This window comes from Mauremys mutica, chromosome 7, assembly GCF_020497125.1.
Source record: "Mauremys mutica isolate MM-2020 ecotype Southern chromosome 7, ASM2049712v1, whole genome shotgun sequence".
NCBI classification, from domain to species: Eukaryota; Metazoa; Chordata; order Testudines; family Geoemydidae; genus Mauremys; species Mauremys mutica.
The window spans coordinates 77,241,535-77,265,171 of record NC_059078.1 but is presented as its reverse complement, the minus strand read 5'-3'; the positions used below and the strand labels follow the sequence as shown (position 1 = coordinate 77,265,171).

Below are 23,637 nucleotides of genomic sequence, written 5' to 3'. Positions count from 1 at the left end.
ACCCATATGAACACTGCCAATCAATGTCAACAGCTTATTAATATTTTACTGAAAACCTGTAAGATGAGTCAAACTTCAGCTGTCTTGATAGGGTGTTACTAAGCAACTTTGCTGCCTGTCTGAGAATTAGTTTTCACAGCACTGTTTCACTCAAAACTACACATCTATGTCCATTCAAAACATTTTCCTCATAACCTGCAACAAGCCCAAACAACTCTTTCCCAAAACTGTATGTCTGCACCGCCTTTTCCAGCTAAACACAAGAGAGACACTGTGGTGTGTCTGAAATGATGCATTGCACTCACCATAATCACTGTCATAAAATACTATGAATTTTTGCCATCGAAGTTCGGTGACAAGTTTCAGCATAACATCATTGAGACGGACAGGCGGTCTGGCTGCTAGTGTATATTCTTCCTCCTCAAGACTAGGATTTAGGTGGCAAGCAGTGCGCGGGGAGCCTCCTGAGTTGCGCTGTACAAAGAGGTGTGGGATGTGCATGGCATCCGTCAGGGACTGCAGGGCATTGGCTGAGGCACAACCAGTGGATGTCACTAAGGCTAAGATTCCCAGGGTCATCAGGTCACAGGCTGAGGAAAATGAAGGAAAAAACAGGGTTAGAGCAAGTTCAAAACTCCTTTGGTCTAGCTAAGCACTACAGACAACAAGGTAGATATAATTTCTGCCCTGAAGCGCCGGACATGCTGTGGTTAGTTATACTACGGTTATGCTACATTGCTCCAACTGAGAGCAAGACCCCATGGAGTTAGGTACTGTACATACACAGTCAGAAGCAGTTCCTGCACCAAAGAGCTTACAATCTAGGGTGACCAGACATCCGGATATTACCGGGACAGTCCAGATATTAGGGGGGTTGTCTTATATACACAACTATACCACCACCCTGATGGTATAAAAGTGTCCCAATTTTTCATACTTGCCATCTGGTCACCCTATTACAATCTAAGTTGGGGAAACAGACCAAAGGGGGGGCGGGGGAGGACAATGTCTCAATTTTTCAGATGGGAAATGGAGACAAAGATTAAACAACTTGCCTCAGGTTATACAGGAAGTCTGTGACTGAGACAGGAAATGGACTCAGATCTGCCAAGTCCCAGTCCAGTGCCTTAGCCACAAAACCATCCTTCATCTGATGTGTATTGCAGAGATCAAAATGTTGGGGTTCTAAAGAGAGATTTCAATCTCAAGCATTTGGTTTATACAAAGTTCTGAAGGATTTGTAAACTTACCAAAAAAAAGTGCATCTTTTTAACCAAGAAGCCTCTCTAAGTATGTTTTAAAATGAAGGGAAAAGCATGAATGACTAAGCATTTATTAACACTGTAAAGCTGTCTTTAAAAAAATCTGGAAGAGCAGCTGCAATTTAAAAGCAAATTTAAAACCATCTGCCACTGAAACAGAGTGTCACACAAATTCTAAATACATACAGTGTTAGCTATAAAACCTAGCCCTTGGATCTCCAATTTAGCAAACTATTATTTTGTTTAAAAGTGCAACTGACACATCTGTTATTTTTTTCCATACACGAAGAACAACCATGTACTTTCAGTCTAAGTTACTTTTAGTTTAGATTATGGGAAAGAACAAGAAAGGATCACAGTAAAGTTTCCATGAGAGAGCAGTGTCGCTGTAACCTACCAGTCTGTGTTATGCAATCCCACCCCGACCCCATGCCCAGTTTACAGAAGAATCTGTTATACCTCCCACCCACCTCCCAGCTAAAGCGCCAAGTGCTTTAGCTAGGGCTATAAAGAGCCATGCTTTCAGCTCTAAAGGTCCCTAGTGCAATCTGCAGCACCTGTCCCAGGTAATTATATAGCCCCCATTGCTACAGTATCTGAGCATCACACACTCTTTAATGCATTTATCCTCACAACAGGCCTTTGAGGTAAGGAAGTACCATTCTTCCCATTTGACAGCTGGGGAACTGAGGCATGGAGTAAGTGATTTGTCCCACAAGAAGCCTGTGGCAGAGCAAGGAACTGAGCCACATCTCATATCCTCGGTTAGTGCTCTAATCATTGCACCATCACCTTCCTCTATAAGATAGTACCTGTCACGTAAATGGGGAGTTTCCTTTGTCCACAGGAAATATGCAACCTATTGGTCAATGCATGGTGTGTCCACACTGCACCTGATCCACAGAGGAAGTGTGGTAATTACAGCTATCAGCTCTTGAGTCTGAGCTGTTGACTCATGCTTTTAGCTCTGGTGGCCCCTCATTCAATCCCCGGTCTGCAGAAAGGAGGCCCCTAGAAATGGAGAGGTGCAGTACAAATAGTACAACATTCAAACAACTGCAAACACTACAATTTCTAATCTGTCATATTCATTATTCAAGCAGGAGGAAAGTAGCAACAAAAATCAGATCTGGATTTTGAACAAAGAAGTTCCAGAGTTTAAATCCAGAACAGAGTCCATTATAAAGACACTCTCCTCCTCTCCCTCATATCCTCCTATGCCCGTCCCTCTCCCAAAAAAGTTCTGTATTTTGAAGCAGAATGTTTCCAATATTTTCTGCTCTAATTTTACAACAAAAACAGCATTCTTGTGCTAATTCTGTGTGACCACTTTGGTCTTGGGTGGAACCAGAAAGTTCGAAGAGTTGGAAAAGTGAACGAAAAGAAATTAGGGATCCATTGAAAACACTCCGAATATGCCAGATCCAGCCAATTGGCCTCCCTCAATTCTCAGAAGCAGAGGACCTGTACAGGTCACTGGTAATTACATACCATACATATTTTTGACACAACCAGTTAACTATTCCACAGAAGGTCCTTTTAAAAAAAAGCACAGAAAACACACTGATTTCACTTTGACATCGGATGTACATTCCACGTACAGTGAAGTATGCTCAGCAAGTAAACTAATCAAATAGGGAAAAGGTGAAGTGCTTTTAAAATCATTCCCTTGATGGTCCTTACAATAAATGTGTCATCTGCATTATCTAAATTTACTCTGTGTTAATTATAATTATATAAAATTGTTGGGTTTTACCTCCCTCTGGGAGCTGACCTGATTCAGAAGCAGAGAAGCATTGCATTGCCAAACAGGAGACCGAGGTTTGGTAACAGATTTGATTTCCCAGGCCAGTTGCCAGAGAAAGCGGGACATGTCACATAGGAAATTTAATTAGTCACAGTAGGGGAGGGAATAGGGAAGAAAGAAGTGGGGACAGAGGAAAGAGACTAGCCCGGCTGAGACAAACTCCTGGAGGGATCACCTACCCGGTGAGCTTTGGTGTCATCTAAGGTGAGAACAACATGCCTGGATCTACAATTCTACTTGTAAAAGTAGCCAGAGGAAAAGCAAAACCTTTTCCTAACAGTGTGCATTGTGGGACACATCATGGCTCAGAGATAGGTAATGAGTTATAGAAGCAATCAACTGTGGAAAATTTGACCTATGTCAGAAGCAATAGGAAATTCTTACCATTTCACTGTTGCTTGGTGATCTAAGTGAAATGAGAAGGCGTCCTCAGTATAGCTCAGACTCAGACTTTAAGGTCAGAATAGCTGCTAATAATGGTAAAATATCCATGTAACAAAAGATAACCTCATTCAGTAGCTGGCATTAACCGCTAACTGCTCCCTTGTTGGCAGCTAAGAGTACAGCGATTCAGTGGATTGTGGAAACAGGGCCCTCTGATCTCTCAGGATACCCTGAGCACATGGATAACGCAGTGTGTGGTTGGGGGATTTTGACCTGCTGCTGTACCGTTCATATCGACTGGCTAAGTAGAAGAATTCAGTATAGAGGGCTGTTAATTTCGTAGCTTTCACAAGAGCTAAAACATTTGTAATTTCATTCTATTCCACATTTACAGTCTGAAATAGTATAATCAGAGCAACACAAAAATGGGGGAGAACTCTAAGCAATTTGAATTCACATTGTATTAGTCATGCCCTTCTTACTACAAAGTTCGTGTAACGTGAAACAAAACAGTTGATTTTTTTCTAAATAGAAAGCCTCTACTGCAGGGGTACCCAACGCGGTGCCCACAGGTGCCATGGGGTCCGCGGGGGTATCTAAATGCGCCTGCATCCTGGCCAGCAGTCGAGCATCCGCCAAAATGCAGCCAAAATTCGGCGGCATTTCAGCAGCAACGCCTCTGGATGACGCCACTTGCTGCCGACAAGTGGAGAAAGTGGATAAGGAAAAGTTATTTACTTATTCCCATAATACAAGAACTAGGGGTCACCAAATGAAATTAATAGGCAGCAGGTTTAAAACAAATAAAAGGAAGTTCTTCATGCAGCGCACAGTCAACTTGTGGAACTCCTTACCTGAGGAGGTTGTGAAGGCTAGGACTATAACAGCGTTAAAAGAGAACTGGATAAATTCATGGTGGTTAAGTCCATTAATGGCTATTAGCCAGGATGGGTAAGGAATGGTGGCCCTAGCCTGTTTGTCAGAGGATGGAGATGGATGGCAGGAGAAAGATCACTTGATCATTGCCTGTTAGGTTCACTCCCTCTGGGGCACCTGGCATTGGCCACTGTCGGTAGACAGATACTGGGCTAGATGGACCTTTGGTCTGACCCGGTACGGCCGTTCTTATGTTCTTATGACAAGCGACGTCATCCAGAGGCGTCGCCGCTGAAATGCCACCGAATTTTGGCAGCATTTCGGCGGATGCTCGACCGCCGCCACGGTCCTTCGTCTGGCACCTGCCAGACAAAAAAGGTTGGGGACTGTAGCGGGCCGGTGTGGCTCCCCTCCTCCCCGGAGAGGGTTGAGCCCCGGACACAGGAAGGGGCGGGGCTACAGCATGGTGAGCCCGCCCCTCAGAGGGTCAGACGGCGACCCGGAAGGATAAAAGCCGGGCCTTCCAGCCCAGTCAGTGCCCAGCCACCGGAGAGAGACGACCTGTCTGAGGGAGCTCCCGACGAAGGAACCGCTGGAGCCCCGGGCAGCTGCCTGGACTGGCCGGAGAGCACCCTACCCCGCTACTGGGAAGACCTGCCGGAGCTTCCCCGTGCTACCTACGACGAGGAGCCAGTAGGAGCTACCCCGCTACCGTGCTGTTACCCCGAGGAACCCCCGGAGCAGGATTGGCCGGACTTCCCCGGGGAACTACCTGATATACCCCCCAGCCCGGGTTGTGAGGAACCCATGCAGTGGGACTTCCCGGGACCAGACGCCGTGGACCAGGTAGGACAAGAGGGGGACATTGGAAGTGGCCCGGGGGCAGCCGACCTCAGTCCGGCTGCTGACCAGCCCGAGCCCATGTCAGTGTGTTGCGGTCAGGATCCCCACTGACCGTCAGCGGTGACGACCGCTGTCTAGGGCCCCGGGCCGGGACACAGTGGAGTGGGTGGGCCTGTGTCCCCCCTGCCACCCCACTCACGGGTGGCAGTTGTCCTCCTCATCCCTGCTCAGCCTGCTGCAAGAGGCCTGAGCTCCTGTACTGTTCGCTGCCCAGCCCCTGCACCAGAGGGCCTGGGCCTTTTCCAGACTGTTTGCTGCCCAGCCCCTGCACCAGAGGGCCTGGGCCTTATCCAGACTGTTTGCCGCCCAGCCCCTGCACCAGAGGGCCTGGGCCTTTCCTAGACTATTGGTACTGTTTGCAGCTCAGCCTTGCCGAAAAGGCCTGAGCCCCAACTGACTCTGTCTTTGTCACCTAGCCTTCAAGGGACAGGACAGAGACCCCGTGAGACCAGCGGGCCAGTGTGGCTCCCCTCCTCCCCTCAGAGGGTTGAGCCCTGGATCCGCCTGTTACAGGGACCACTGCTCGACTGTATAAATTACAATACGGTAGGGTCCAAAGAGTTCAACCAACTTCACAACACTGACAATCCTGTTAGGATTTAGTATATTAAGAACAAATGCATCGCCATCCGTCTGTATGCATCAGAGAATAACTCTGAAGGTATAATACAGAGTCCAGTTCAATTTTACTTAATATCTCCCTCATTCATGAGGCATCCTTAAAGTGGTTTAAAGCAAAGTAATGACCAAGAATAATAAGAAATCTGAAAGCAACTTTGGGGACATTTGTCAGGATCCCTCTCTCCCCTCTTCTTCCCAGCTGTTGCTGTGGTATGAGAAGAGATTTGTTAATTTTCTATTCTATTTTTTTCTGATATTGGCAGGGAGTGCTATCTACTGGTTAGAGCATGATTGGGACTCATGGATCCTGGTTTGCACAGAGTTCAGTTGCTACCTCATTATATGACCTTGAGTAAATCACAACCTCTCTGTACGTCACCCACGTATAAAATACTAAAAATGCTTTGCACATGATTGGTGCTTTTCATTTGAAGATGTCAATGTGCTTTACAAAGGGTGATAGTTTGCTTATCTGTAAAATGGAAAACAAGATGATGTGATTTTAAGGGAATAGCTCAAGATCACACAATGACTCACTAGTATTGGGGAGAAGAGAATCCAGGACTCCTGACCCTCATTCCTCTTCTCTAACTATTAGACTCCAGTACTTCTCACTGCTTCATCAAAGGCCATGGCTACACTTGCAAATTTGCAGCGCTGCAGCAGGGTGTGAAAACACACCCTCTCCAGTGCTGCAAATTGCGGCGCTGCAAAGTGCCAGAGTGGTCAAAGCCCCAGCGCTGGGAGTGCGGCTCCCAGCGCTGTACGTTACTCCCCACAGGGAGGTGGAGTACAGACAGCGCTGGGAGAGCTGGCGCTTTGACTACACTTAGCGCTTCAAAGCGCTGCCGCGGCAGCGCTTTGAAGTGCAAGTGTAGCCTCAGCCTAAGACTGTTACAATAGCATCTGCCTACCTCACAGGGGTATTGTGAGGTTTCATCAAGCAATGCTTTTAAAATCTTGAGATCCACAGCTGAAAAACAGAATATTTTAAATGACCTGCCCTCAGGGTTTCACTGATTAACAAACAGTAAGATGTATTAGTTTAACTGTATTGCCTTCATCACTGATGGTCCATGTTTTACAGAAGATCTCACATCCCACAAACCACTGGGCAGGACTCCCGCAGTTGATTAGCTGATGGCAACATGAACCCACTATTGCCATCATTTCTAAAGGACAATAATGTATACAATAGATCTAAGTGAAATCTTTTTTCTAGATTCTTATTGGCCTACCTTTGCCTCTGATCACAGATCTGTCATCCTCCTACATACTGTTAATGAGGCTTTCAAAACTATTGATCACACTATAGTCTTCATGTGCCTTGAGCAAGAAGCATCTCCCACAATTTCTTTTGAATTCTGCTTTCATAAGCTCTCCTTGTTATTTCTGAAGGAGGATTTTCATCTTTCTAACACCTCCTCCATTACTGAGTACCTCAAGGCCCTATCCTTGGCCATGTTCTCCATTCATCTTCTCTGTCTAGGACATTTCATTTCTGGCTTCTATCTTGGATACCGTCACTTTCTGTCACTTCTAACTCTTCTTGATCTATTTTGACTGTTTGGTCCTGGCTACAGTATACCACAACTTTTCACTACTTCATTGACCTACTCCACAATCACACTCCAGTCAGACTATATGTTAGCTTGGAAGTCCAGATATTTTGCAGTCATTCTCTATCTTACACATACATTTTCCTACCACATTTCCCTGTCAGTGGATCTGCTGAGGCTTATGATTATTTAAGGAATAATGTAAGAATTATTCTTTATCTTGACTCTAACATCTATTTACTATTCATTACTACTGCTATTCCTTTCTGGATTGCCATCTTATTTCTAAAGACAAGTACAAGCTGTAAAGTTTGAATTTGGAACTAATTTCCCCCGAAGCTCAGGGATGTTCAGATTCTGGAGTTTGGCTCAGGCCCATCTCTAACTAAATCCTTAACTCTCTAAACTTCAGGGAGTTTATATTCTGGAGGTAGACTAATATCTTGCTCCAGAAAACAGAGGCATATCACCAACTTCCAGTCTCCCTTCTACTCGTTTCCAATTCATTTCAGAATATAATTGAAAAATTGCTCGTGTTGCCACAATTTTCAATAAACTAGCTCCCACTACATTGCCAGCCTAAACAATATATCCAAGTACTATAATTCACTCTCTCTCTCTCCAATCTTGACCTCCCTTCTACTCCTCTGTTCTGTTCTTAAGTATGTAGTTGGATCTCACTTCTATTTATATTGCCAAATCTATCTTGGACTCTTTCCCTGATTCCTTCTGGGATACCGAATCACCTTCCCCTTTTTAAGGTTAAACCTTTCCTTTTCACTTGAATTTGTGAGTATCTTTCCCTTTATTGCTATCTGCAACATGGCTTATGAGAGAGACGCTATACAAATCAATTGCATTTTATAATATTTGTCTATTTGAATGTTGAGAACTCGTTGCCATGTCACTAAAAGTTCTTTCAAATCTGGCAAGTGTGCATACATCCACCACACTTCATATACCCAATACTTCTAGCACAACTTTCACAGTTGCGCAACACTCTGCAAAGAAATGATCAACAAAGTTGCATTTAAAGTGTTTGGAATTAGGCTTCAAATCTAGCAGCCCACTGAGATCAGCCTGTGGCAGGGTGGGGCGGGATGGCCACCTTAAGATCTGCTATTGTGTGGTCAGGGAGGTTGAAGTGTTCTCCTACAGGTTTTGTATATTGCCATTCCTAATATCTGATTTGTGTCCATTTATCCTTTTCCGTAGAGACTGTCCAGTTTGGCCAATGTACATAGCAAAGGGGCATTGCTGGCTGATCTGGTTAGGTCCTGTGATGGTATCGCTGGTGTAGATATGTGGGCAGAGTTGGCATCGAGGTTTGTTGCATGGATTGGTTCCTGAGCTAGAGTTACTATGGTGCGGTGTGCAGTTACTGGTGAGAATATGCTTCAGGTTGGCAGGTTGTCTGTGGGCGAGGACTGGCCTGCCACCCAAGGCCTGTGAAAGTGTGGGATCATTGTCCAGGATGGGTTATAGATCCCTGATGATGTGTTGGAGGGGTTTTAGCTGGGGACTAGGTGGCCATCCTGCAGCAAAAAAACTTCAGGACCAGACTTCAAAGAGAAACTGCTGAGCTTCAGTTCATCTGCAAATTTGGCACCATCAGCTCAGGATTAAACAAAGACTGTGAATGGCTAGCCAACTACAGAACCAGTTTCTCCTCCCTTGGTTTTCACACTTCAGCTGCTAGAACAGGGCCTCATCCTCCCTGATTGAACTAACCTCGTTATCTCTAGCTTGCTTCTTGCTTGCATGTATATACCTGCCCCTGGAAATTTCCACTACTTGCATCCGACGAAGTGAGTATTCACCCACGAAAGCTCATACTGCAAAACGTCTGTTAGTCTATAAGGTGCCACAGGATTCTTTGCTGCTTTTGATGCTATTGTTTCAGTTACTCAGGCTAAAGACTTATACTTCATGAAGGTTATTTTCATAAACCAGAAGGACTAGGAAATTTTGGGTTTATTAAATGAAAAAACAGATTCCAAAGCATACAGCAAAATCTGTGTGTGTGTGTTGGGTAGGGGGAATCTATATAGATTGAATCCCTTAAATTCATTGAATTATCCATGCCTGCAGATTTACACAGTCCAAAGTCAATAGCTAGCTAATAACCTAACAACCATGGCAAATGCAACAGGCTGAGTTATATGTTCAACAGCATCTTACAAAAACACTTGGATATTTTAATCTGGTTTTACTAAGAGAGAGAATGAATACAGAGGAAAATGGAGCTATTTAACTTTTTGTCAAGTGACAGGAACTTATTTTCATCTGGAGAAAACACTTGAAATTGGAATGTGCATATATTTGACTTATTCTGTGTAAATCAAAGACTGTAACTGAAGTCAATGTTAAACAATGTTAAACGGATATAAGTGAGTTTGGAATTGCACCTACTGGTCAGCAAAAGGCATCTCTGACCATCAGCAGCCAGCCATAATGTATCAAAGCATCAAGCACTGCAAGTCTTGGGTGAGGACTTGAATATGCAAACTTCTGAAGCAAAGGTGTAATTTACACTGTATTCATATTACCACCTGAGCTAGACAGAGCTAATTGCAACCAACATGAATATTTACACTTTTTCAAAACACAATGAATGCTTATAAACTTAAATTCTTACAAAGGAAATTCAAACTTGAAAATCAGCCGTTCTTCTACTAATGTATCATCAGCCATTCAAAACTGGAACTGTGTAAACAGATAGTTTGGGTTCATTAGCAAGTCTCAAAAAAAATTGCTTCAGATCACCTAAAATTAATTTTTAAGAAAAAGTTTGGCAAATCAAAAAGTTGAAATTAAGTTCAAGTCAAACAAGATATTGTCTGATCCAAAACAAAATACTTTCTTTTGATTTTGAGCTCCCTTTAAGTTGTTAATGTCCTTTAATGAAAATAAAGTCTTTTCAAGTTAAGATATCTGAATGTTTCATTTTGAAAATGTCAAAACAAACATGCTGAGTTTTTTTAATGCTTAAGTTTTGTTTTCAGCTGAAACAATTAGGTGAAATTGACAAGAATTCATGAAATGTTTGTCATCAAATCCATTTTTCACTAAAAAAAGGGTTCAGTGGAAAAATTTTGCCCAGCTCTATTCAAAACCACATCTGATTAGACTGAGAATCTGAACACATTTGTATGATGAAAAGTTTTCTTTGGAGGAGTAATTAAGAGCAATGAAGAGCTAAATGATCAGTACGCATCATGTTGATTGAATATATGACATTGTTTGATTTACACTGAATCTAGTCAAGTATATGCACAAATTATCAGTACTCTGTATGTTTAATCAATGCTTAATATCTTCCAAGAGACACATCCTTAGAGATATTCATATTTCTTTTAGCCAATGATGTCAATGTTTAAAAACATGCTTATGGGACTGCTTGATTCTAATGTTAAAAAGGGATAAATACGGAGGGGTAACACAACATGAAAAAAATAATATGCCACCAACAACAGATCAAAACAAAGTATGATGGTGTAATTCTTTGCGTAGCAATAAAATGAAGGAGACAAACTGAACAGTAGGTATCTACTATAGACCACTAGATCTAAAGGAGAGCAAAAATTAAACATTCTTTCACTACTACTTAGGGTGTAAGAGTGGTATCACAGGACACCATACTCATAGGGAATTTAAAACCACACTGACACCTTTTGAATAAGAAATACAGCCTCATACACAGAGTCAAGGAATTTCCTAAATTACAGTATCCATTAGACAACATTATGATGCATAAAGTAGGGAATCCACCCAGAAGAGAAGACACCCTCTCTCTCTGTCTTACCAACAGAGGAACACTTCGTATGAGAGAAGGCAAATTACCTGAATTTGCCTTAATAAGGGATGGGTTCCCAGAAAACAGCAACATAAGGCAAATGGACTTCAGGTCAACTGAATCTGAGAAATTAAGACAGCTCATTGGTAAGGTATAATGGGTGGCACTATTCAAATCTAAAACTGAAAAATAGGTAGGGCCTTTCCAAGAGGGTTCACTCATATTATGGCACCTCCTCATGGCTGTATCTGGGGAATCAGCTCTCATCTGGTCAAACATCCCATTTTAGGGTATCAAAGTCCCTCCAGTCCAGGTGTCTGGTAGGTGTCTCCAACAATCCTATGCTACTTCCCATTGACTTGTAGGGGAACCTAGGCCCACTTGCTACTCTGGGTTCCAGCCCAGGGACCCTACAATCAGAAGCTAAAGTCTGCACAACCTCTAACCTTGCTGCTCCCTACTCCACCTCCAACAGACTCTGTTCTCCACCCTTCTGGGTAAATTCTTCTCTCAGGGCCAGGATCCCAGGGATTCTCTTTCTCCCTGGGTTTCCTCTTTTTCCCTCTCTAAGCCCAGAGAACGACTACCAGCTTCCACGCTACAGCTCCTTTTGCTACCAGCTTCCTGCCTTTATATCTTAGCCAACTTCCCTTCCAGTGGGGCTTTATCAGGCATTAGTCATTTTCAAATCAAGCCAGACTCTCCCTCTGCTGCAGCCTACAAAATTAGGTGGCCCTATTTGTACCACCTTAACTTTTTCAGGGCTGGTATGTAGTGAGCACCCCATCACAGCATCTTAAAAAGAAAGTACAGTCTACAGTTCCTCTGAGAAAAGCAAGTACAATGCGGTTAAAAGAAAAACCTCTACTATTTGGATAGAGAAAAGCGGGAAGCAACCAAAGAATAATTCAGAACAGTTAATTAAGTCTTGCAGGGAAAAGATAAACGTAGTAAAAACAGAATAAATTAATTCTTAACAAAAGGGGTTAAAGGGGCCAAGGACACCTTTTATAAATATATTAAAGGAACAAAATGTACTGGAGCTAAAAGAGTCCCATTAAAAGTAATGATGGTTCAAAAATGGCTCGAAACTGAATTGCTTTTAAAATTCAACTTTAAGAAACATAGTTTAGATGATTAGGAAGTGAAGACCTTGTGAAAACAAGTATTAACATGTTAGTAAGTGCATACTTGGAAAATTTAAAGACAGAAAAATCAGAGGGCATTGATAATATGCATCCAGGAGTATTAGATGAATTAGTTCATTAACACTATATTAGTGACAATTATTTCTGAAATGCCAGAATACTAAGAAGGTATCAGAGCACTGGATAAAATACTGTGTACTTCCATAGCACCATGGTGGAAAAAGCTTGAACTCAAACATAATTACTAGAGCTGGTCAAGAATGTTTTTTTATCAGAATGATTGACAGAAACTGCAGTTTCTACAAAATTGAAATTTTGTGAAAATACTGGTTTTGCTGAATTGTTTTAATTTTCCATTAAGAAAATTAATATGAAATATTTCATTGATTCAGATCAAACTATTTTTAACTGACTTGTAACATCTCATTTCAGATCAGTTAAAAAAATAAATTGCATTTTCCTATGGTGCATTGCCTTGTACGCACTGTAGTTCTGGTTCCTATTCTTTCCTATGTACTGGCTCCCTGGGAGGACTGCATCTCCCATAGAATCGTAGGACTGGAAGGAACCTCGAGTCCCCTGCATTCAAGGCAGGACTAAGTATTATCTAGACCATCCCTAACAGGTGTTTATCTAACCTGCTCTTAAAAATCCCCAATGATGGATAATCCACAACCTCCCTAGGCAATTTATTCCAGTGCTTAACCACCTTGACAGTTAGGAAGTTTTTCCTAACGTCCAACCTAAACCGCCCTTGCTCCATGCTCCAATTTAAGCCCATTGCTTCTTCTCCTATCCTCAGAAGTTAAGAACAACTTTTCCATCTCCTCCTTGTAACAACTTCTTATGTACTTGAAAACTGTTATGTCCTCACTCAGTCTTCCATTCTGAGGCCTAATCAGTGCGGAGTACAGCAGAAGAATTACTTCTTGTGTCTTGCTTACAACACTCCTGCCAATATATCCCAGAATGATGTGGGGGTTTTTTTTGTTTTTTTTACAACAGAGTTACACTGTTGATTCATATTTGACCCACTATGGCCCCCTGCACTCTTCTGCAGTACTCCCTCCTAGGCAGTCAATTCCCATTTGTATGTGTACAACTGATTGTTCCTTCCTAAGTGGAGTACTTTGCATTTGTCTTTATTGAAATTCATCCAATTTACTCAGACCATTTCTCCAGTTTGTCCAGATAATTTTGAATTTTAACCCATCCTATCCTCCAAAGTACTTGCAAGCCCTCCCAGCTTGGTGTCGTCTGCAATCTTTAGACGTGTACTCTCTATGCCATTATCTAAATCACTGATGAAAAAATTGAACAGAACTGGACTCAGAACTGATCCCTTCAGGACTCCACTGGATACGCCCTTCCAGCTTGACTGTGAACCACTGATAACTACTTCTCTGGGAATAGTTTTCCAACCAGTTATGTGTCCACCTTATAGTAGTTCCATCTAGGTTGTATTTCCCTAGTTTATGAGAACCTCATGTGAGATAGTATCAGAAGCCTTATTAAAGCCAAGATATACCACATCTACCACTTCCCTGCTATCCACAAGGCTTGTTAACCTGTCAAGGAAAGCTATTAGGTTGGTTTGACATTATTTGTTCTTGACAAATCCATGCTGACTGTTACTTATCACCTTTTCTTCTAGGTTGGGTACTGAAGATGACTGGTCTGCAATTCCCCAGGTTGTCCTTATTGCCCTTTTTATGGATGGGCACTGTATTTGCCCTTTTACAGTCCTCTGGAATCTCTCCATTCCTTCCATGACTTTCTGAAGATAATCACTAATGGCTCATATCTCCTCAGTCAGCGCCTTGAGTGTTCTAGGATGTATTTTATCAGGCCCTGGTGACTTGAAGACATCTAACTTGTTAAAGTAATTTTAACTTGTCTTTCCTTATTTTAGCCTCTGAGCCTACCACATTTTCACTGGCATTCATTAAGTTAGATGTCCAATTGTTACTAAACTTTTTGGGAAAAACCAACAAGTCATTTAGCACTTCTGCCATTTCCACATTCTCTGTTATTGTCTTTCCCCCCTCATTGAGTAACGAGCCTACTCTGCCTTGGTCTTCCTCTTGCTTCTAATGTATTTGTAGAATGTTTTCTTCTTATCCTTTGTCTCCAGCTAATTTTCATCTCATTTTGTGCCTTGGCCTTTCTAATTTTGTCACTACATCCTTGTGTTTTTGTTTATAATTTGACCTAGTTTCCACTTTTTGTAGGACTCTTTTTTGAGTTTCAGATCATTAAACATCTCCTGGTTAAGCCAGGGTGGTCTCTTGCCAGACTTCCTATCTTTTCTATACAGTGTGATAGTTTGCTCTTGTGCCCTTAATAATGTCTCTGAAAAAAGTCCACTCTCTTGAACTGTTTTTCCCCTTTGGCTTGGGGAAAACATATTGACTTCTCCTGCATAGTACAGAATGAGAGAAAATGACCCTGGGTACATTGTAGGAGATATGGGCCAGGCTGCCTGGCTGGACTACAAGAGAGTATGGGGTCCAGAACTACAACTTCCAGAAGACAATAGGGAAACGCAGTTTAATGTTGACATGTAGTTCAATAAACCCTCATTAAACATTTTTATTTCAAGAAAAGGCTTATACAACAATCTTATCAATGTTCTCATTAAAAAAACCTATAAAACAAAAAAGATTTCTCTACAGGAAATATCATTCCTATTTATCACTGGATTAGTTTATTGTTGCCATGAAGAAATTTGTTCAGATATTTGCTGACCAACTTAGCACTACATGTCAAGTTTCATACAACATGGTCTCCTATGGAACATTTCCTCTCAACTTCAGGCATAAGTCTTCAGCTTTTACCGAAGATTCATCTCACTCCTAAATTTGCTTTATTGCCTGAGAAAGGCAATTCAAAATGAAGTGACACCATTATCATGCATTACAATGCCATTGCAAATTATGGGCTTTATGGCCCATATTCATGCTTCATACTTTGGCTACTTAGCAATATAACTATTTTCTTTTGCTTTATTTTTATCTGCTTTTATGTACATTTATGTAGTGTTTCTCCCTCTATTCCTTTTTAAATACCAGAAAGAGTTTGTTTCAATTCTAAAAACCATACACAAATCTGGTGCTTGCTGATCAGAACAGCACAGGTGTCAATAAAAACTAAAAAAGACAATAGATTACATACTTTGGCATGAGTGATGAAAAGATTGTGTTTGCATGACCATGTGTTATTTTTTATTGTTGTATCATATTATATAATCAGTCAAGGAAGCAGTAGCATGTCACCCTATGATCCATCATTTTTTTTCAGCTGAAACAAGCTTTATTCTAAGACCAGAAAGCAAATTATACAACCATTTCATTTCAGTTTGCAAAAAAACAAACACACACTTATGTAACCAACCCAGCCTTCGATCCACAACAGCATTGAAATCCAAGGGGTATTTTCTTACAATCCTCTTTAAATTTAAAATGATGATCAAGTCATTCCTGATGCTTTTTGGGCCAAACTTTTTGACATTTTTCAGTCCCATGTTCCTGGGCAAGATTGTTTATTTCAGGAACAAAAGAAAAATCTAGCACATCCTTGTTGCAGTTCCCAGTTGCCATAGTATTGCCCCCACTCACTACTGTTCAGTAACAAAGCTTGTAATGCCAGGTCTTCTACTAGAGATGAACTGAAAAACATGAATCTGTTTCCTGTGCATAGTAATGCATTGTGAGAAGAGCCTGAAGAGAACATCTGAGTGAACAGTCTAGCATTCAAATGACTAATGCAACAGCCCACTGAATATTGAGTCACTTGTGATCAGAAAAAAAAAATCAGACACAGGAATCCCAGAAATGTACATAAGCCAGCAGCACAAGTGCTTTTCTAAGGGAAAAAGGATCTTGATGGATTCTGAGAAACATACCATCTCTGTTGGTACCTTACACAGAAATAATGCAAACACCAAAATGCATTCAGTTTCTCCAAAAAATTCTCCCCTTCAAAGGAACTGTATTATGCAACCTGTCCTTCTAGAAAAGGTAGGTTAGATACACCTTGTTCTGAAACACATCAGTGCCATGCATGGTGGGTCACTTGGAGGAGTTCACTGTAGAGCAGGGCAAAGCACTCGTTCTCATCAATTAAACATATTTTCTCTCCAGTTGCACTCAGCCTCTGCCAGCCCAGGAGCTAAGGGCCAACCTCAGAACCTGGTACAAACACATCATCACCAGTGGACCATTAGCTTTGGTACTGTGACTTTTTAATCATTTCTCAGTACAGTAGAACCTCAGAGTTAGGAACACCAGAGTTACAAACTGACCGGTCAACCACATACCTAATTTGGAGCCAGAAGTATGCAATCAAGCAGTAGTAGAGACCAAAAAAACAAAACAAAAATAAAGTACAGTGTTAAACAAACTATTAAAAAAAAGGAAAAGTTTTAAAAAGATTTGACAAGGTAAGAAAAATTTCTATGCTTATTTAAATTAAGATGGTTAAAAGCAGCATTTTTCTGCTTCGGTAAAGTTTCAAAGCTGTATTAAAGTCAATGTTCAGTTATAAACTTTTGAAAGAACAACCATAACCATTTTGTTCAGAGTTATGAACAATCTCCATTCCTGAGGTGTTCATAACTTTGAGGTTTTACTGTCTATGCAACATAAGGCTACTGATTGAGTCATCGGCAGCCACAATCAAACATAGGACCTCTGTTTGTAAAAGCATCAGCCTCTACTGCCTGAGCTAAAGACAACCACACCAGTTAGCTAAGGTTTTTGAATGTTTCAAAAAGAAAAGTCGAGCTTGTCAAAAAAATGGAACCATTTTTTGTTGAGCGTGTCCTTTTTTCCATCAAAAGATTTCAAAATCTGAAACAGCAGAAAGAAAAAAAAATAAAAAGAACAACAGCAATGGTACTTTTAATGTTTTTTTAAACTTCTGAGAAGGCAATGTAGCACATGCAAGAATTGATATCTCTAGGAAATGAAAACTTATCCACAGAGCAGCTAAATCATGGGTAGCAGCAGTAGCTTCATATTGCCTGCAGTATCCTGCCAACGTGCCTTAATCCTGAGCGGAAGCCACCACCTCCTCAGGTAAGAAGTTGGCTTTATTTTCATGCCTGTTCAGGTTCTTAGCCTCTCTGCTGAGACTGTCAGAAATGGTGCCCATTACTTCCTGTTGCCATTACTGAGATAATTGTTGTGGTAAGAACACCTGTCCACTAGAAGCTGGTTTGAGACCTTCAACTCATTTCATATTGACCACCAAATTGCCATCAAGAAGTCGGTAATCATTTTTGGGGACAGATCCTCAGCTGCTGTAAAATATCATTGTTCTGTTGACTTCAACTGAGCTATGACAATCTACATTAGCTGAGGCTCTGCTCTTGTTCTCTAAACTCTCATCACAAGTACTACCAGTCCACTGAGCTATTCCCTCTCACCTTGTTTTATCTCTTTAGTAACTAACTGACATTTGACCTATATACATATCAACACCACCTATAGTGTGGCATGAATATTTGCCAAGTGCCCTCCCTTTACAGGAAACCTTCACGTGATATTGCCATGCAACTCTTTGTAGGCTCTCCATGTCTGAATGATTGGATGTGTCAACTGAAGATTTAAAAATATTAGCCTGAAAAGAGTAAACAAGCAGCCTAAATTTAAAAAAGAACTCTCTCCCATATCAGATAAACTCATTTGTGTTGATGAAGTCTTATTCCTTTTACCCAACACTTAAAATCCACCTGGAGTGCTGAGAATGGAGATTTTCACTACTGCTTTGAGAAGAAAGCAATGTTAATATGTAACGAAGAACCAAGTCCTTCATGATAACATTAAACTGACAAAACATATGGTACCATCCTTTAGAAATTAAGGGAAGGGGGAAAGAAATCAAGGTTGTTGTTCTGATGGTCTTTACTCAGGTAAATAGGAATTATAAAGCAATACACTGGAGAAAGGGAACAAGGTTATGAATCAACAGCTATGGCTTTCATTTCATTTACTGAAGCATATTAATAGCTCGCTTCATTCTTTATTTCTCTGGAACAACATTTTAAAGTGCTCTCACACAAAGCACAAAAGTAGAGTAGCCTTGCTGGTGAAGTGGATACAGTTCCCATACAACAGAGCGATGCCATCAAGTGGTCAATCAATGCACTGGTTGTCTGCCAGCAGGGATTTTCTTAATCTTCATTGAACAAACTGGATGTGTGTGAAAAGCCACCATAAATTAAAATACAATTCATTTTACCTGAATAAAAGAATGCTGTATGTTACAAAGCAAGGGAAACTGAAACACCTCATCCATCTCCAAAACAGAGAACAGCGAGAATACTGTGGGGGTAAGCATCCATGTCTTTAACTAAAACACTATTTTATATTCTTATTGTGGTTTTGCAGTGGGATAGAATTGGAGAATTGATCTAGTGAAGACAATGTACTGACAAAACAAAATTTAAAATGGTTTTAAAGTAATAATTCAGCTACATACGTAGTTTAGAATTTGAAACATTACAGCAGTACAACCTTTCCTGCTGTTTTTGACGTAGTAATAAAAAGGTAGCTAAAACCTCTAAATGGTGTTTGGCAGTAAGGAACCCCTCTAAAAATATTTGCATTAATGTTGTGCCAACAAACCATAATTCCATTAGCAACATTTTGCTGCCAGAAACATCTCCAAGTTTGTTTTAACACATTGATGTGTGTTTCTGATCATTTAGAATGAAGAATTATTCTACGGAGCTGCAGATCAATTATAATGTAATTGAAATACTATTTTGAAGCACTAGACAGTACAAAATAACTATCACTTTTTTCTTAAATACCAGGTCTAAGGCAGGATTAGTTATAGCTGATTTTTAAAGGATATTATATAGATATAGCTATATAGCAGGGGTAGGCAGCCTGTGGCATGTGTGCCAAAGGCGGCGCACAAGCTGATTTTCAGTGGCATTCACACTGCCTGGGTCCTGGCCACCAGTCCGGGGGGCTCTGCATTTTAATTTAATTTTAAATGAAGCTTCTTAAACATTTTAAAAACCTTATTTACTTTACATACAACAATAGTTTAGCTCTATACTTTAGACTTATAGAAAGAGACCTTCTAAAAACATTAAAATGTATTACTGGCATGCAAAATCTAAAATCTGAGTGAATAAATGAAGACTCGGCACGCCACTTCTGAAATGTTGCTGACCCCTGCTATATAGGTAGATAGATATAGCTTTTCTGCATAAAGTGTATTCAGACTTCACTTCTAGTGAGTTCTGTAATTGTTTAAATTTCTATTTTCCCATTTAATTTGGGACAGAATGCAAAGCAGGTATTTTCACATTCTCTGCTGCCATCACCTACAATTCAGTACTGTGACCCTCCCCCCCCAAAAAGAGTCCTGCCCAGATTCTCACACTGAAGAGATGTGAGCTTCATCACCTGCATTTATTATGGATGTTTGACTTTACCTCCTGTTTGGGAACTATTATACATACATATGAGAAGTATTAGCATCATAATGTCAGTATGGTCCAGGCTCTCTTCTGGGACAACATAACAGAACACTGTTCTGTCATTTGCAAGAATACATGGCAGTCAAATGTAGGCACTCCAGATGAGCTGATAAACATGGATTAGAAGAGGTAATGACAAACAAGGCATGTTAGCCAAACCTCACTGTACTTTGGAAAGTGAAAATACAAAATAAAATACTAATGTAAACAGATATTCCTTCCTGATTTTTCTCCTGTTATTCCCCTTTGCCCTTATATTAAGCCTTGCATTTCAAAGTAGAAAAGATACAGCTCATTCCAGAGCATCACAACGCTGCTCCCAGGATAGCTGCAAAGGGTCATTTTAGAAGCACTTGAGTCAGTTTTCTCCCAACACCCGAGGAGCATGAGTATACTACTTCTGCAGCACCTTCAGCCCCAAATACTTCATAAAACTTAGAATCAATTCTGAACCGTGATCCCCTTTCATATCCAATATCCTGACACTCCACTTCAGTGCTTGAAGGACGGAGGTGCTGAAGTCCTTAAAATTAAACTAAAGTCCTTTCTGCTAGTCTCTGATGGACTGCCAATAAAATCTGTATGTGTTACTCCAATTTAAAATACTGTGAAAATCATATATAAACACACATAATATGTCTTCATTAAACCAGGACAGGGCCAAATAAAGAAGTATCTGAAAACATCTCTGAAGTGATAATGATTCAGTGTTGCCAGTCTTAAGCATTCAAAAATGTCAGGTTCCAAAAACCACAAGATTAGCTTAAAAATAATGAAGTTTTAAATAGTATTTTGGATTTTCTTTCTTTGCTTTTTTGTTTCCAAGACTTTGGGATGCAGCTGGATCTCATTTTAAGCATTTATCTGAAACCAGGTGGGCTTCTTTTGTTGTTGTTATTGAAGCAAAAACTGAGATTCTCACATAATCACATGACTCCAGGAGCTGCGACTTTAAGGAAAAACACCAAATACTGTGAGACTTACAATAAAATCTTGAGTAGGCAATGCTGGTGTTTTCAGCTGCTTCTTAAATATGGGGCTGCTCAGGAGGAGCAAGTTCCATAGCCTAGGAGCCAACCATATTGTGATAGAGGAACACTTAGAATGTAAAATGGTGTTTAAGTCCAGATGGGATGAAGCTGAAGAAGGGGGGCCCTTAACAGATCCAGAACTATGCCATTCAGGGCTTTTAAAAAAAATTGAACAGGGTCATCTTAAAGTCCTTGCAAACAGCCAGTGTAAAGAAAGCTATGTAGGTGAAACTGCTCAATCCCACAAGTAGTAGTGCCGTTGTATCACAACAAACCACAAGTGATGGAGCAGCCCTGATGGAGTGATACCATAACTGAGTTTCCTGCTTGCAAAGCTTCTGGTCACACAAGATGTTATAAGGTCATTACCGGATGGGATGAGGTTTTAAAAAAGGAATAGAAATCAGATGTTTGACACGCAGTTCCTCAATTCAGTTCTGACTGAGCATGGCACGGTGATAAACTTGATATAAACGGTTAGAGAGATGGGCCTTATTTTCAGTAGGAATTGGGCCTATGTAAGATCAAATATAAACTAATTCTTTAAGTATTTAGTCCCAGCTGTCTATTAACTCATTACACCCCTTACTGCCCACTTCATGGCCCTTTTGTCCCTAACTCCACCTAGGGCCGGCTCCAGGCACCAGTTCAGCAAGCAGGTGCTTGGGGCGACCAAGGGGAAGGAGCGGCACGTCGGGCTCTTCGGCCCCTCTTGGAGAGAAGGAATTGCCGCCGAAGAAGAAAGCAGCGCGTGGAGCTACTGCTGAATTGCCGCTGATCACGATCACGGCTCCCCCCCGCCGCTTGGGGCGGCAAAACACCCTGGAGCTGGCCCTGACTCCACCCATCAAATTGGTAACAATGATGTGAAAGCCATATGAAGAACCAGAGAGCTGTTTGTACAGCTGGGGAGACATCCTGATGAGCTGAAATTAACAGGTACATGCACTGTAATTGTGTTTATAGCATTTTATGATTAGTAATATTTATATCAATTTCTTCATTTATGAATATATAGCATCTTTATTAAAAGATGCTAACCAGGTGATATATTCCAAGGCCTGTGCAATGCATCACTTACTTATGACTAAATAGATTGCTTAGTCTCATTTTCTAAGACCACCAACAGCTTAAAAAACAGTCACCATTCTTTTTTTTCCAATCAACTTGCAGAAGGGATGATCCTTCTCTCCCTACCCACAAAAGTGGAATTTCCCCAAAATTACCCTTGCCCAAGGCTCACAACAGGAAAGATTCTGTCCTGGGCCAGTGCTAGCTTTTTCTAGCCATAAAAATGTCAAGCTTTAAGGTCTGAAACCTTGTGGCCATACTGAGCTATAAACATTGTGAATGGAGATCCTCCCTTCCCCTTGAGTCCAGCCATTGCTTCTAGCCCTGAAAGAGCTTTAATATCAGACTTTAAGTTCATACCTTATTAAAGTTGAGGCAATTTCTAGAGAGGTTTTAGGTTTATTAGTTTTAATCTCCCTCTTTGAGCCCTGCACATCTCAACTCGTTGGACCAAATTTTGAAACAGCTCAGTGTCCACATGTGGGGCTGGATTTTCAAGACCTCAGAACCCATTTAGGCTTCTAAATAAGAGCCAGCTGTGAGAGGAGATGTAACTTCCCATCCTGCTGAAGGGTGGGCTAACTGGAAGAGGAGGCGGGTAACAGTGGGGGAACAGAGGCCGGCACTATGGAGCCTGAGAGAGAGAGAGAGAGAGAGAGCGAGCAATGAAGACATACAAAGCAAGGGGAGGGGGGCTAACTGAGGGCACCCAGCACTGAGAGTAACCCAGAGTGAGTGTCCCCCTCAATAAGAAGCATCCATCTCTTTGGCATCAGTATAAAAACTATCATGTTGACAGTTTTGGACTAGAACCCACATCTGTCCTGTGCTTAAATAGTTCATGAACTGTCTAAGCTGCCTAGACCTCATGAATGCTATTTGCTTTCAACTCATTGCCACATCTAAGGAGTTTCTACTCATTCATGTGCATCTCTTTTCCACACAAGTCTGTGTGTGTGTGTGTGTGTGTGTGTGTAAATGTGTTGTGCTTACAACATGGAATATTAATGTACTTAGAGTTCAGAGAGCTGTTAGAACCTAGTTCATTTCGTTTTTCATTATGAGCCATAAAGAACTTTCTACAGTGGCATCTGTATACAGTATATTGTTACTGAATAATAATTTTTTGTACAACTGTTTATTGGATATACATGAATAAATATTTACAGTTTATTCCACCAACCCAATCCCCTCTCTGAAATGAAAATGATCACTCGTAAGCTCAATTGAACCTTTTACCTTTCCTCATCCCCTTTTTTCCTTCATGTCTTCTTTATTAAGATGTTATACACAGCAGCTATTACTGATATCCAGGTTGTTATGGGTAGTACTTTAAAATCAAGTGATAATAAATGTTTCATTAATAATTATGGATAAATGATTGAGAAAAGTTAGTTAATAAATTATTATAAGGTATTGTAAGAGTTTGCAGAGACCTATAATTTATTTTTAATGTTCATCTTTTATTAAATAATTTTTAAAGGCAAACCAAATTAAATAGAAATAGAAAGTGCTAAATGTGAAATTCATGATAAACATAAGTAATGGAATGGAACAGAGACCACAGAAACAAGCATACAATGAGCACTCAGTGCTAAAGTGCCCAGTCCTGAAAGGTACTGAGCACTTGGCGCATACTGTTAAACATCCTCAGTTTCTATTTAAATCATTGGAAGAGATG

The 23,637-nt window shown here is 40.9% G+C and overlaps 1 protein-coding gene across 18 annotated transcripts in view; it reads right to left on the bottom strand.

The window, feature by feature from the left end:
- GRID1 (glutamate ionotropic receptor delta type subunit 1) overlaps nucleotides 1–23,637 on the bottom strand; it is an 845,000-nt gene that overhangs the window by 509,267 nt on the left and 312,096 nt on the right. For 15 of the 18 annotated variants that reach the window (XM_045025227.1, XM_045025243.1, XM_045025244.1 and 12 more), the window contains one exon: nucleotides 306–590. In XM_045025227.1, coding sequence (XP_044881162.1) covers nucleotides 306–590 — 285 coding nt within the window. Of the gene's footprint in view, nucleotides 1–305; nucleotides 591–1,055; nucleotides 1,184–2,074; nucleotides 2,190–3,453; nucleotides 3,482–23,637 lie in introns of those variants that run through there. The other 3 variants (XM_045025242.1, XM_045025240.1, XM_045025238.1) reach the window with 3 other exon arrangements.